General features: G+C 41.9%; 1 protein-coding gene across 13 annotated transcripts in view; it reads right to left on the bottom strand.

The window, feature by feature from the left end:
• The window catches only part of DOCK7 (dedicator of cytokinesis 7), an 888535-nt gene that overhangs the window by 165314 nt on the left and 706975 nt on the right, over positions 1 to 16246 (bottom strand). For 7 of the 13 annotated variants that reach the window (XM_085602422.1, XM_085602424.1, XM_085602430.1 and 4 more), the window contains one exon: positions 9236 to 9367. In XM_085602422.1, coding sequence (XP_085458548.1) covers positions 9236 to 9367 — 132 coding nt within the window. Of the gene's footprint in view, positions 1 to 7690; positions 7706 to 9235; positions 9368 to 16246 lie in introns of all 13 variants that reach the window. The other 6 variants (XM_085602421.1, XM_085602423.1, XM_085602428.1 and 3 more) reach the window with 1 other exon arrangement.

Raw genomic sequence — 16246 nt, 5'->3', positions numbered from 1 at the left:
GGGGTTGACAGATGGGTGTAACCATGATGGACACCCTACCCGACCCTCTGGTCTGAGGAAACCACATGCCAGTTGGGCAGGTAAAAGTGGATTCTGTCCATCACTGGTTACAGATGACTCACAAACGATGAAATCAGAGCAAACGGGTGGTGGCAGGGGAAGAGGAAAATGAGGATTGGCACTGTCCTCTGTTGCCACCATGTCACAGGATTAAGCCCTAATGTTCAGTATTGTTTACTGTAGTGGTAGGTTATAGAGAACAAGCCACAGGCAGTAGGCCATATCAGGGATATCTTCACAGTGCTCCAAAGAGGAATCCACCTTGTCTTTAAACAACCTGGAACTAACAAAAAGGATGTCAAAAAGGGAAATCTGCACATCCCCGGAGAAATCAGTGATACACATCAAGGCCCGATGATGGATCACCACACCATATGTGGCCTACAGTCTGTGATGTCCTGCTCGACCCACAAAATCTACTTGGGTGGGTCCTGCCCATCATGGAATGTTTGAGTGAAGGTCTTTATGAACTCCTCAGGGAGGGCATACAAGATCTCTCTTGTCATATTCCAGAAGGCATGAGTGTATCAACCCCACACAAAAACTGTATCTAGAGATCACATTGCCAACCTGACAGAGAAGACCATCTTGCCAATTGCACTTCCATTCTCTATTTGGACAGCAAGGATGAAATTCTGGTTTACTTTGTTGGCTGAAGCAAGCAATACTAAACTTCCCCGTGTTTGGTGCTGAGTTGAGAAGGACTGGTCACATAGTGCAGGCTGGTGACCTGAGCAAAGCCTTCAACCATGCCGCAGTGTGGTTCTGAAGTTGAAGGGCTAAGTTGCAAAATGTCTGTAAGCAGATTAGCTTTATCAACTACAGTTCCACCCCCTCTGCTGCACTAAGGAGTCATTTTCCTCTGAGGTGGCTGCACAATACAGAATACAGAGTCCAATTCAGTCTCTGGTGATGTGTCAAGGCCAACTTTTTGGAGGTCTATATACACTCCATATAGGATACTGAGGGAGCAACAAATTGTCCACCTCCTCCTTATCGTGTCAAACATCCTGAAAGTACTGCATTGTGTCTGAGTTGAAGAAAGCCCCAAGGCGTCGAAGATACAGGTGAAGAGGCAGTGACTGTGCTTTATTAATCTCGTAATGAGACACTGGGGTTGAGATAAAAATTGGCTCCAGAACCAACAACAGCATTGGAGTCTGATCGAAACCTGGCAACTGTGGAGTGGGGGCTGGTGCCGACCTGGCAATAACCAGCATGGCCTTCGACAAGGGAGTGGAGGCTGGGATTAGGTGGAGGTCAAATGTGGTTAGTGTCGGGGAAAGTCCTACAGATGGATGTTCAAATGGCAGCCCTGGTGAATCCATGGGGCCCTTCGGCACTCCAGAGGGACCTAGGATCATCCGGAATAGCTGCATCACTGCTCCCCTAAAAGCTTCTACCTGCTGAGGAGTTGAGAATGGCCTAGAAAAATCATGGTGTTTAAGATGTGCAATGGGGTAGGAGTCGGAAAACCTGTAAGTAATCAGGCCTTTCAAAAGCCAACTGCAAGATCTCTTCATTGAGCAGGAGCGATGGGAGAGGAATCCCTTCTGGATTTTTTGCATTTCCGCTGTGATTTGTTCATAGATTTCATTGTTATACTTGCCCCAGTAGAGATACCTGGAGAGGAAATTGGACTATGATTTGGAGCATGACTAACCTTATTTCTTGTGCTCACCAATGTACACCTTCACCTCTAGCTCCCGGATTGCTTTCAGATGAAACAAGGAGCATCTGTTGCATAACTCAATATATGTTTGAATCCAAGACACCAAAGACAGATGTTGTGGGGTCTGTGACCAACATTTTCTTCCTGCAGGCGCAGCATGGTTTGAAGTCTGTAAATGTGAGTGGACACATCCCTAGCACACTGTTTCTGAAAAAACGAGTTTTGTGTGTCGGTGAATAACAAATAAATTGCAGTAGTGCTCCAGATCCTTACAGAAAGATATAGGGCAAAGCCAATACACGGCTCTGTGCTGTCACTTCATGTGGTGGGACAACGCCACCGTGGAGTGCGATGGAGCCACCTTTAGGTATGCGGTTGCACTTGCTGGATTGGTTTCTGGACCCAGTTTGGTGCATAACGAAGAATTAAAAAGGTGACAAATCAGCAGTTAGATGTTGTCATCAGAATTACTGCTGTGCACACCTGTGCGAGGACTTGCAAGTGTGACGCTAATGTGTCCTAATTCTGAGCAGCATTCACCAGTATAATAGTGCACTGTTGAAACCACATCTGTTTTACTCGTCCTAAAGTAGATGGCCAGTCGGTTTTGAAAGAGAGCAACCCATACTTCACCCTATAATATGTCAGCACAGGCAGCTTAGCAGAGCCTCCATTGCTTAAAGATGCAGTTAAAGATGCTATCAAAAGAAAAAAATAATGACTATAGTTTTACACATCTACAAAACTCAAGTAGCTTATAAAAGGGAAGCCTACAATTGACGTTACTGCTATTTAAGGCTATGGCAACAATTGATGATACTATTTCCCAAGGTAACAGCACTCAATTTATCAATTGATTCATCACACCTATCAGAAAACAAACCTCATATATTTCAGCAAAAACACATTAACTCATTAAGCCATCTTACAAACCTGCATATGGAATCTATCTGAAATAAGGTTGCAAGATGACACATTAGTCCATCTCATCTGTGCCGTGGGCCAGGGTGGACTAGGGATGCCGTGCCTTGAACACTATTATCTGGCAGCGCAGCTACAATGGGTGGCCCGCTGGCTAGGTGATAGATGCCGAGAGGACACGGCGGTGAACCCGCCGCTGACAGTAACGGAGCTCCTCCGAATCTTTCACCCGACCACGAGCGCGCTTAAGCCCGAATCACTGTTGCTAGTGGTGGCGTATAAATGCTACCGACGATGTCTCCGGCTGACTCGGACCAGAATCCCATATGCCCCAGCTATTCCTCTGGAGGGCTCCCCTTGCGGGCGGGACACGCTTGGGGTTGCGGACCTCAGGGATTGGCACGCGGTTGATCTCCACACATTGGAGGATCTATACCATGAGGGGGGCCTTCGGTCATTCGCGACTCTTGCGGAAGAGACGGGACTGGCGCAGGGCCAGTTTCTCCGGCACCGGGCCCTGATAGAGACGCTGGCGGGTCACTGGGGACACTTGCGGGTAGAGCCTGAGCAGCACTTAGTGCTGCAATACCTCCATGTCTTGGGCCGAGGGGGGCATCTAATCAAATGGTTTGCTGCGGCCTTGCGGATGCACGCGGCAGCGAACTTAGGGACACTACGCGAGAGATGGGAGGGGGATCTTGGCCGACCTATGGTAGATAAAGAGTGGGAGAGGGTGCTGCAGGGGCCGAGGAGGATTCCTCGAAACATGAGATTTCGTCAAATACAGTTTTTTGTCCTGCATAGGGCCTACCTCACACCGGCTGCCATTAACAAGTATTTTCATCGCGTAGATGCCTGCTGTCCCCGCTGCGCAGTGGTTGACGCCGACCTGCTCCACATGCTGTGGGGATGCCCTGCGTTACGGCTGTACTGGCAGGCGGTCCATGAGGAGCTCTGTCGGTGTACAAGCCGGGAAATTCCACCCGAGTGGCCCACTTATTTATTACATCTGTTTCACCGGCCAGCCTCGGCTAAGGTGGCCTCTCGTTTTCTTGATTTGGGGATCATAGTGGCAAAGCGACTTATCACCAAACGCTGGAAGGCAGACGCTGCGCCACATGTGCGAGCATGGCGTAGCTCTTTGCTGGTGTGGGCGAAAGCGGAGGAGGTGGCGCTTCGGCCGGAAGAGACGCTGGGGCTTAGAATGACGCCTGTCGCATCCCAATGGGGGGAGATGCTGCGGGCGCTACTGCAATCTGAAGAGGTGGCCCCGGGAGGTAGCGGGTCTGCGCTGTAGAGGCTGCGTTGGACGGCGAGGCGCTATTCGTCTGGTTGAGCTGCCGCGCTGGTGTGACTGACAGGCATTAAAGTGTAGACAGTGCATGCCTAGGACTGACTCTTAGTGCTAGAGCCGATCCTGGTGGGGGGGACTGGAGAAGTCGGAACATGGCGGGGCGGGGGATCAGAAGGGAGGGGCCGTCTAGACTAGAACTTGCGAGCTGCTGGTGGTAGTTATCTTAGTTGCTAGGCTGTTGAGACAACGGCCACCCAGTTACTAAACGGGGAGTTTAGCACTGTTTGTATACCTGTTTGGGGATGCACCGGGATTAGCACATACCTGATCCAGGAGAGGGTGGGCGGATGCACTCCACTAGATCTGCGGCCCTGGCATTATGCGTGGTGTTATCGTGCTTCAAAGACTAGCTGGTTGTACCAGAGGGCTCTGTCACTCCCTTTCCTGATAATGTCACGGGGCTAGAATGTATATGCTATGCACAGAAACTCAGCTCATGGTTATATATTCCGATGCTCACCGATTGATTATGATGTAATGTGTGCTTTTACCTGCAAACTTAATAAACAGATTTATAAATAAATTAGTCCATCTCATCTGTGGACTGTTCCAAGTCTGCACAACTTAGGTTCTGTACACAAAACATCAAGTTCAATGAGCCTTGTTTATGTTGGAAGCCAGGAATATCTTGTAGCAAGCATATCAACTATTTGGTCTTACCTGGAATATGATTTTCTATTGAATTTCAATGCTTAGACCAATTCACATATAGGAGTATGTGCAGGTGCACTGCAGAACATTAGAATTATATGTTAGTGAACCTGTGTAAGCTATGTTAACTGATGACTTATTTTAGGGCTGAATGATAAGTCTGTTACTTGGTGCTTAAAACACTGGTTCACAGCGTAGTAAGCATGTATATATAGTGCAGCAGTGTAGGCAATGATGGTACAAAATGGTCCAGTCTGCATCAGCTTATGAGTATTGTGCTAAATGTCTCTATATTGTTGTCCAAATCTTTCACTTGCTGTGTGTGGTCCTGGCAATATGGGTATGCTAGCTAACTCAATTATCCAGCAAGAGCACCTCAAGTACTAAATGGGGACCCATGCCTTGCCCTAATTGGACCCCTCAGAGTTGATTCACAGCATCCTCAACATGAAATAAGAGACTACGTCCAATGATTTACCTGGCCTAACAAGGTGTACGAGGGCATTGTACATACGATCTCAAAAAGTGGGTGATATAATAAAATGAGACACACCCTGTTTGTACATTTTTTTAATTTAGCACAGATTATGTCCATCTCAATATAAGTGCTCTCAAAGTAATAAATGTTACTGCCACTAAAGTAAAGGAATATTTTCATTAGATTTAATTTTTTATATACTTATATTAAAGAAGTAAACTTTATGCACCCTATCTGAATACCTGTCAATCTCATTCCAAAGAAATAATGATTTCCTGTTTAACCTGCCACAAATAATGTAGTCTCATATCCCAAATTTCTTCACTGTGTATCATATTATTTAGGAGTCCAGAGAAGACACAGAAATTGTGACATTCTGAGAACCATGTACTAGTGTGTAGCAATAGGTTAAGTGTTTAAAATGATGATGATGCACATCAAACCAGAAATCTAGTAACCATGTGCCCCTAAGGACATCATTTTACAATGGCCTTGATGTTGCACATTGTAAAAGCTAAGAGCAGAGAAAGATCAAATAACTATTGAAATAATATTTCTGCCTATTATTATTTCACCACATAATAGGACGGGGGTGGAAGAAAGGGGCATGGCCGTGAAGTTACCATCATATAACTGTCACACAACATATTAGCCGACATTAGCTTTTGAAGGGTTTACAATTGTTACTCTGCATGGTAAATACCTGGCAAATTATCACTCACATAAAAAATAAGCTATGCCAGCTATACATGAAATTTAGACAAGATGGAAAAATAGACACACCTTTCTGTTGATCCAAAAAATATCTTTCCCACTTATAGAAAGATGCGACATAATCAAAAATGTCTTGTTTATTTGACATTTTTTAACTGGATTCTTAAACCCAGCATGAAATATTGAAGCGTACAAATTACTTCAGCTGGCACAGCTTTTTGAGTAGGGATCTTGGGAGTTTTTACCAAAAAACAAAAAGTTCACAAAATAGGAACTTACCACAACAGACATAAGTAAAAGTGGGGAGGAGGGTCAGCAACCAGGGCAATAGAGGAAAAAACAGAAAGTGTTTTTATTAGGGACATCCAAAAACAAATAAGTAGCAATCAGCAGGTGCAAAATGTGAGCACCAACTGATGTATTTACACAAAGGACAAACTAAGGTATCCATGCAGTAAAGTGGAATGCTGAAAGGCAAAGTTCAGGAAGGGAATGCAAACAAACAAACACAACACACGATGAAGGGTAAGAGATGGGTGTGTATTACCATGCAATGAAACATGACTAATAGTGTTAAGAGTTTGATCAATACACAAGCTTGCAATTCAGGGGTCGATTTATCATCAGATTGATCAAATGGGTGCTCTCAGGCTTCATGCGTCTTCTTTTTTATCGAATTTTGATAATTTGATGACATTGTAGTGCACAAATTTCACATTTCTGTTGACCAGGATTCCTGACTGAAGCCCCGTAACAATAAAGTGACATGCATCATATCACATCTTACATACAATAAGCTACGTAGATATTTCAGAAAAGTAATTGTTGATCAATTCAGCATAATTTAAAGGGTAGTGCGAATGTTTTCCATGATAAAAGCAATTGCTTCTAAAAAGAAAATAATCAATAATTTCAATGATTTTGGCGTCTATGACGAAAAGAAATAATTTGCCCAACTTTTGAGAAAAATATGTGATTTTCAGAGATGTCAAAAGCAACACTGATGCAATGTAAATGTCAAGCATAAGGTGCAATATTTCCAGAAACATTCATATATTTATGAAAAAGAAGCCGTTTTTTCCAGTGATTAATATTAATAGATATGTATAAAGGGGTGAGCATATTTTATCAGTTCTCTACAAATCTTTTCAGGCTCACACTGTGCTCTAAAATTAAACAGCCTTACTTCTATATAAATGTAATGGTTACAGTGTAGTTTCACTTGCATATACCTTAGTTATTATAACATCATACTGAAACTGCAATATTTAGGTCAAGCTTGCACGCCAGTATGTAAAAGAAAACAATTATACAGTACTTAGAAATCTGAGCAAGTTGAGCCATGTCTATATGTACGAGATAAAGTATTGTATCGCTTTGGCAAAATCTTCCCAGAAAATACTATACATAAAACCTTAAGGTCTCAGAGAAAGTGAATATGTGAATAAAGCAGCAACTTTAATTTGAGCTTTAACACCTTTGAGCATTATAATTTAAATCGAACCCTGTGTTTCAGTTGAAAATATGATATCAAGAGATGGTTTTATTTTATGCTGATGAATAGAAAACAAAGTAAAAAAATTAAGAACATACTTAGTGAAGTGATGATAAAGTGGCACATTCACAAAAAGCCACATTAGTGTAATATGTGACGGTCTCCATGCACTACTCGAGATATCTTCCAAACGAACGTACAAAAGACCATGTATTTTCTTTGGTTAATGAATTCACTTTACAGCAAACAGCAACATAATCCCACCACTAGCACATGTGGGTCAAGCACAGAATGATGAATCCAATCAATGTATTAGTGTGTTCTATCAACTAAAACATTACCTACCTCCCAGCCAGTACTCTGTATAGTAAAAGGTAAAAAAGGGATATCACAAATAAATTAAAAAAAAGAGCAAACATGGGTCAATTAATTGAAGCCACCATGCAGAAACACATGTATTCACAATCGTGAGGAACCATGCAAATACAGTGTTGTAAGAATTGTTATCTAAGCACACACACCAGTAAAAAAATATTTTGTTACATTTTGACTTTCTGATTATGAGACCACCTTCCGTAATAATTCCAATTTTGAGTGTAGTAAATTAACACTGTATTGATTTTGGCTGTATGGGTGCATTATGAGAAATGAATTATTTATACACACTCCACATCCTAACTACATTTCAGACACTATTTATAATGCCTCAAAACATTACACATGTATGCTCTAATATGCAACTTCTACTTGGGAAGAAGACAGAAAGTAGTTCTGGAATCAACAGACATATGCTGTTGTTCTTACCCACTTATGGGTTCAACTGTACGAGAAACAACAGTGCATGGTGAATGCCATTTAAAAAGAAAACGAGAGAGAGATGTGTAAATATTGGATAGATTTATTGAGATATTACTGTGCTACCTAGATTTCGCTGGTATCAACTATGTGAACATAGTAACACAATAAGAATAATGACACACACTTTGGCTTAAATTAAGTGTTTAGAGAGAATCAGTGCATGTTTCCAAAACTATTGTATAATAAACTAAAAGAATTGGATGTCTGCGATGTTATGTACATAGACATCTGCAATATGTATTACTTAACAGAAGTTTTTGTAGAAAAATAAATAATTCAAATCTATTGTAATCTAGTACAAAAGTAAAATATGTTAGAATTTTAATTAAAACATTAATTTGCCTTGCTGAGCCTACACAACAACTTAAATGGTCAGAGCAGATAAGGAGTCTTAGATTAATTGGGAATTAAAAGCCTTAGGTAATTCCATACACCATAAGGGGTAGGGTTTACATTCTGCATTAATGAAAATCTCGAAGAGATACTAAATGATTCTAGCCACCCTTACCCGTGGTGATTTGTCCATGAGAAAGAAGTATAGGTTTTACATTTATTTTCAGATCTATTTTGTAGGGAACTTGTTAACATAAAACATGTTTCAGACTGCACTGATGTAATATGAAGTCTGAAAACGTAATAACATTCAACTATCTTGCATCAGCATTATACGACAATAATTGTGCCAATTAAAAACATTGTCCTAAGGTTTATCACAATTAAACCATCTAATAAAATTGTTGGTGTGTAGTGAAGGCATTGAGGCATGTTATATTCTAATGTTGGTCTGTCTATGCTCTTACATGCACTGTTCAATGTTTCAATGTTTCCAATTACAGCCATGGTAAACATAGTGTTTGTACATCGATCTATGATCTGACAGTATTTGTACATCACTAATGCACTTTTAGGTGTATGGCTCTCATTCTTCCTATTGTATTATAAACATGATTGGGGTGCTTGCACTTGTTCACTCCTTTAGATCTGAAGAAGCTCAAAGATGTAGCTTTGTCAATGAAATTCTATAATGATTACCTGATGAACAATTTTGCTGAATGCTTCTTGAAGTTTACCATGAATTGCAGAAAGTTTCTTTGCATCTCTATTAGCCTCATGTATAGGAATAAGTACTTTGTAAACTTCATTCACAGCTTCATACATGCCAGCCTGGAAAAAGAAGTATATGAGATTAACATTTTTGTGAAAATAGTTTATTGTTGCATGTGATTGCAAAAACACCACCATATGGGGACATCAATGTCTAAATGTAATGCATATAATAAAGACAATTTGTTAAAATTGACATACAACTTATTGAATAGGGACAAACAATCACTTTGATCAAGTTGTCTTCACTATAGTAAAGGTGTTCTATGATATAGTTGATTTTCTGGAGAAAAGTGCTAAAACCCCAAAGTTATGCTCACTGAAGCTTCTCATTCTGGTCAGAACCCGCTAATGGCATTTCCAAACTCCCTGTCACTCCTACGTCTGGAGAAGGAATAATCTAGCTGGTGTAACAAACCAAGGGGCAAGCTGTCCCGGAGATGGAATGCAGAATAGGTACAAGAGCTTGTGTATGCTGGTGAGTCAGGCCATTTGAGACACATCGGGTGTTCAAGCCACAACTGTGAGCTGCATAAAGTCAATATGGGGCATTATATACTACATTTATAGCGCCTCCTCAAGATGACCTAGAGATTAATGTATGTCAGTGGACAGGTACCACTCCTAAAGAGTGGATCTAGCAATTTCCAAAATCAAAGCTAACTTAAAAATGATGTAATCTAGAAAACACGGTAATATTATTTTTTAAATAATCTTTGCTTTTGCAGAATTTATTTGTACGTAGCTTTAGCTTGACAGATAAGCTACAACCTTGATTCTAAGTTGTGATCTTTCGCATTGTGGGGTGACTTCCTTTTAGAGACTGGTGACGGGCACTTTTGGGCATGACTTTTCCATACCAGTGTGGGTGTTCATATCACCTCTAGAATTCTGAATTGTTGAAATCTCAACATCGCCTCCTTTTCATGCCTAATACGTGAAAATCCCACAGTGCTTAAATATAAAAAAAATAATAATGATCATAAGTGCAGGAGTCCAAATATTTCTTAGGAGGATTCAATCACCTTTCCCACTGACACCAGCCAATTGCCTAGAGAAAATGTAATGTAAAATGAAGTAAAATATTGCACTATACAGCACACTTTCCACATACATTGGGTACGCCATGCAAGTATACTCAATAATTTTCCAGTTCTTTCTTGGTGTGCAAAGCAAGCTTGACCCTCCCCAAAAGTGTTGCAGGTTCACCAACTGACAAAAATTTGAGAAAATGGTGGAAAAGGAAAATGCTACTTACCCAGTATGCATCTGTTCTTGGCATGTAGAGCTGTAGATTCTTATGCATTAGCATAGATCGTCATCTGGTGTTGGTCTCGGATGTTTGCGCTTTGTTTTTCTTCGAAGAAGTGTTTGTAGTCACGAGGTAGGTGACTCCTCCTTACTGTGATAGTGCGCATGGGGCATCGACTCCATCCCAAGATTGTTTTCGCCATAAAGGGTGATGATGGAGTTAGTAAGAATAGAAAAAGATGTCCATGTGTGTTGTATCTAAGTAAGATAATACTGCAGCAGATAAAGGTACCCGTGGAGGCGGGGGTGCATATGAATCTACAGCTCTTCATGCCAAGAACAGATGCATACTGGGTAAGTAGCATTTTCCGTTCGAGGCATATGAGCTGTAGATCATATGCGTGAGCATAGACTATACAGCAGTTATCTTCCCAGCGGTGGCAGACATGTATCTGTTGCAGTAGTTTGAAAAAGTATTCTTAAGACAGCCTGGCCCACACTAGCTTGTTGTTTTGCATGCACATCTACACAGTAGTGTTTTGTGAATGTGTGAGGTGTAGACCAAGTTGCAGCCTTACAGATGTCTTCTAAAGTTATATTCCCTAAGAATGTCATAGAAGCCCCTAGTTTGGGTGTGGAATGCACTCTAGGGGGAATAGTTAATATGCGTTTGGCTTTAATGTAGCATATTTGGATGCATTTAACTTTCCATCATGCAATACCAGTTTTTGAAATGGGATTGCCTTTATGCGGTGGTGAAAAAGCAACAAAGAGTTGTTTGGGTTTCCTAAAAGATTTAGGGGCATATGTATCAAACGATTTTTTAATCGCAGACGCTGCGATTCGCAAAATAACAGCGTTTGCGATTAAAAAATCGGTAATCGGGATGTATGAGCCAAATCCAATCGCAAAATTAAGGAATAGCTAATTTAGCGATTTCTTAATTTTGCGTAAGCATTTAAGAAATCGCAAATTGCGACTTCTTAAATGATATGTAAAAAGCACCCAAGTTGTGTGAATTATCCTTAAGAAATCGCAAATTACCACCAACTTCCAGTTGGTGGTAATTTGCGATTTCCTTTCAAAATGCACTTTTTTGAATTTTGCAAAGTGCCACGTGGCGCTCATACATGCCCTTAGGGCATGTATGTGCGCCATATGCACACACATGCTCATTTCAGGGGTGCATCAGGGTGTCATCATGACACCCTTGCACCTTTGAAATTATTCTCAAATAGCGATTAGCAAATTGCGATTCGCTATTTGAGAATTACTTCCCATTCATTCCTATGGGTCTCCTGGCCCATAGAAATGAATAGGCAGGTATTCCTTAATTGCGATTTCGCAATTTGCTAATCGCAATTAAGGAATTTTAAGAAATCGCAAAAAGTTTGCAATTTTTTAAATACATCCCGTTTTGCAATTCTCAAATAGCGATTCTTTAAAAATCGCTATTTCAGAATCGCAAATGGTGATGGTGATACATATGCCCCCTAGTTCTTTCAATGTAATAAAGTATTGCTCTTTTCACATCTAGTGTGTGAAGAGCACGTTCTGCCACTGAGTCTGGTTGAGGGAAAACACTGGTAGTTCAACAGACTGATTAAGGTAAAAGACAGAGACAACTTTAGGTAAATATTTTGGATTAGTCCTAAGAACCACTTTGTTGTGATGAATTTGTAAAAATGGTTCTTGTATGGTTAGTGCCTAGAGCTCACCAACTCTTCTAAGAGATGTGATGGCTATAAGGAAGGCTACTTTCCAAGTGAGGAATTGTAGTTCTCATTTGTGCTGAGGCCCATGAGTCTTGTAAGGTTAAGGTTACAAACTGGAGAGGGTGAGACTCTAGGGGGAATGATTCTTTTGAGCCCTTCCATAAATGCTTTGATAGAAGGCACTCTAAACAAAGACAAGTGTTTTCTGTTTTGTAGATAAGCAGCTATTGCAGCGAGATGCAATTGTATAGATGTGTATGCTAAGTTACAGCGTTGTAGGTGTAAGAGACAGCAAATTATGTTTTGAATGGAAGCATCTAATGGATTGATTTGATTGTTTGGGCAGTAAATTACAAATTGTTTCCACTTTGCTGCGTAGCATGCTCTTGTGGTAGGACGTCTAGTTTCTTTAAAGACGTGCATGTAGTCTGGCAGGAGATTAAGGTAGCCAAACTCAATGATTTCAGGTGCCAGATCGCAAGGTTGAGTCGAGTGGGACATGGATGTCTTCTCTCTCCATGGTTCTGAGTGAGAAGCTTGGGTGAGAGGTGTAGTTTTTGATGCAGAACTACAGATAGTTCCAACCGGGTTGTGAACCAAGGTTGTTGAGCCCATGTGGGAGCAACCAGGATCATTTTGAGGGAATGCTGTTGGAGCTTCCGAACCACTAATGGAATGAGAGGGAGAGGTGGAAATGTCCCTGACCAGTTCATCCATAGCGCATTGCCTTTGGACAATGGGTGTGGATACTTGGACGCGAAAGTTTGACAATTTGCGTTCTGGTGTGTGGCGAATAGATCTATTTTTGGGTAGCCCCACATTTGAAAGAATGGAAGGAGAAATTTGGAATGTAATTCCCATTTGTGGATCTATTGTCGTTGACGACTGAGCAGATCGGCGATGTGATTGTCTACTCCTGGAAGGTGTTCTGCAAGGAGATATATTTTTTGAGGTATGCCCCATCTCCATATGCTTTGAGCTTGTCGCGAGAGCTGTAGGCAGTGTGCCCCCCCTGTTTTTGTATATAGTACATTGCTGTGATGTTGTCAGTACGGACTAGGACAGCTTTGCGGATTAGATGGACTAAAAAGGCTTTTAATGCTAGAAAAATTGCCAGTAGCTCCAGGTGGTTTACGTGGAACTGTTTTTGTTGCAGAGTCCACATGCCCAGAATGGTATGATTTTGAAGATGAGCTCCACAGCCGGTGAGCGATGCATCTGCTGTTAGCACTATTTGTGGAACCGGGTTGAGGAACTTTGCCCTTTGGAAAGGTTTTGTGTGTTACACCACTGCAGAGAGCGATGGGTGCGGCTGCCTATCAACACCAGATCTGTTAACAGGCCTTGAGCTTGGTTCCACTGACGTGCTAAGCATTCCTGTAAAGGACACATTTGGAGTCTTGCATAAGGAACGACTAGAATGCAAGAGGCCATCATCCCGATCAACACTCGAGCTGGTAATGAGTGTTGAGGTTGAAATTGAGATATTAGGGCCTGCATGTTGCATATCCTGACTGGGCTGGGGTGTGCTAGTGCTTTGCAAGTATCTATTGTAGCTCTTAGATATATTTGTGTGTTGGACAGTTGGAGGTGGGACTTAGTGAGGTTTACAGTGAAACTCAAGTGGTGAAGCAACTGAATTGTCTTGTGAGTGTGTTGAACACAGCTGTGTTGTGAGTTAGCCTTTATAAGCCAATCGTCCAGATAAGGATAACACGTGAATGTGTTGTCTTCTTAAGTGAGCTGCAACTACTGCTAGACACTTTGTGAAAACTCTGGGTGCTGTGGTTACCCTGAACGGGAGGACTTTGAACTGGTAGTGTTGACCGTCCAACACGAACCTGAGATATTTCCTGTGAGGGGGGTGAATGGGAATGTGGAAGTAGGCATCCTTTAAATCCAGAGTGGAGAGAAAGTCGCCTTGCTGAAGCAATGGGAGCACCTGTTGGAGGGTGACCATGTGGAAATGATCAGACTGGATGTACAGGTTCAGCTGTCTGAGGTCTAATATTGGCCTGAAAGAGCCGTCCTTTTTTGGAATTAGAAAATAGAGTGAGAAAACCCCCGTGCCCTGATGAGTCAAGGGAACTGGTTCTATTGCATGTTTTTGTAACAGGCAGAGAACCACTTTTTTAAGAGGGTGAGATGTTCTGAGGACATTGCACAATGTTTGGGAGGAATATTTTGGGGGAGTGGAGGTAAGTTCCAGGCAATAACCATAATGGATAATTTGTCTTACCCACTTGTCTGTTGAGATGGAATTCCAGACAGGTAGGAATTGTGAGAGACGTCCTCCGACAGGAGTGGATTGATCGGGGGTAGTGGAGGGAAGTCACTGTTTGGTGGTAGGGGAAGTGCGGGTGGAGTTACCTCTGCCTCTTCCCCTATTGTAATTTCCTCTGTAACCTCCTCGAAAATATCCTCTGGAGGAGGAAGATTGATTGGGACTTTTGTAAGAGGAGAAGGTGTTTTCTGACGCAGTTGTTTTTGAACCACCCCTGTAAAAGGAGCGACGAAAGGAGCCCCTATTAGAGGGTAATTGCAGGGCCCCTATGGATTTGGCAGTCTCTGTGTCTTTTTTCATTTTTTCTAATGAAGAATCGACTGCTGGCCCAAAACGATGTTCCTGATCAAAAGGCTGATTAAGTATTGATGATTGTACCTCTTGCTTGAATCCGGAAATTCGAAGCCAAGAGTGTCGGCGTAGTAAAACGCTGGTGTTAATGGCCTGAAATGCTGTATCAGCCGCATTAAGGACGCATTTTATTGATGAGTTTGTGATGAGCTTACCCTCTTGAATGAGGTCGTGAGCTTTAGATTTGTATTGTTCTGGTAAATGCTGCATTAGTTTTCCAGCTTGTCATAGTGAGCTCTAAAATAGCGTGCTAACAGAGCTTGTGCATTGGCAATACGCCAATGATTAGCAGCTTGTGATGCGATTCTTTTTCCTGATGCGGCTAAAGTTTTGACTCCTTGTCAGGAGGAGGGGCGTCGCCTGTAGTTTGCGAATTAGCTCGTTTGCGTGAGTTAAAGACGACAAGAAAATCTAAGGGTACCTGTCCTCTGGGTCTGTAGGAGTGGATTTATATTTTGTATCCACCCTTGGCGTAAGTATTCTAGCCCTAACAGGGTCTTTGAAAACCTCGTTGGCGTGTTTTATCATGCCTTTGAGCATGGACAAAGTATTAGTGGATTTTTGAGAGGGAGTGAATGTTTCCACAAAAAAATCCTCTCTAGGGGATCAGAATGTAATTCCACCCCATGATACTGGGCAGCTCTCTTAATAAGCTGTGCAAAGTCAATATCGTAATCGGGTGGTGATGGTCTCGAGGGATATAGATCAGGGTCATTATTATACTCTGGCTCTTTATTGTAATCATCCCAGGGGTCTGTGTCCTGTGGTATGCTGTCCTCAGTATCATCCCCATCCCCATCTCCATCATTGTCATCCTGTGGTTCAGGTGATAAAGATGGTGTTGGTGAATTTGATGGCGAAATCAATAAGTTTGGATTAAAAGGTGGAGGGGAGGGAGGTATATATTGTGGAGAGGGGTTAATACCCATGTCTTTTTTCTTCTTAGGTATATGGTAGTCTTCTGGAAGATCGAACTTCTGTTTTTTAGGAAGTACTAGAAGGTGTCCAGTTTTAGGGTCAAAATGTAATTGTTTTTGTTTTGGATCCAATTGTCTTGTGGAGGAAGTTCTTTGGATGGGGTGTTTTTATACTTTTGTCTTGATTCAGAAGGCTTTTAACAGGGTTAGTCTCTGAAGGTTTAATAGGAGCTGTTTGTTTTTCGGGCTCCGAGCCCTTCGGTGCGGGATGTTTTGGCTCCGAAGGTTTAAGTTTTACTTGTTCGGCTCCGAAGGTTAATCTTTAGTGGTTTTCGGCTCCGAAGGTTTGTCTTTGGCTGGTTTCGGCTCCGAAGCTTTGGACTTAACTGGTGTGTGCTCGAAAGCTTTAGCGTTATGTGGT

The sequence above is a fragment of the Triturus cristatus genome, chromosome 4_2 (assembly GCF_964204655.1).
Source record: "Triturus cristatus chromosome 4_2, aTriCri1.1, whole genome shotgun sequence".
Lineage (NCBI taxonomy): Eukaryota > Metazoa > Chordata > Amphibia > Caudata > Salamandridae > Triturus > Triturus cristatus.
This window is presented reverse-complemented; position numbering and strand designations above follow the sequence as displayed.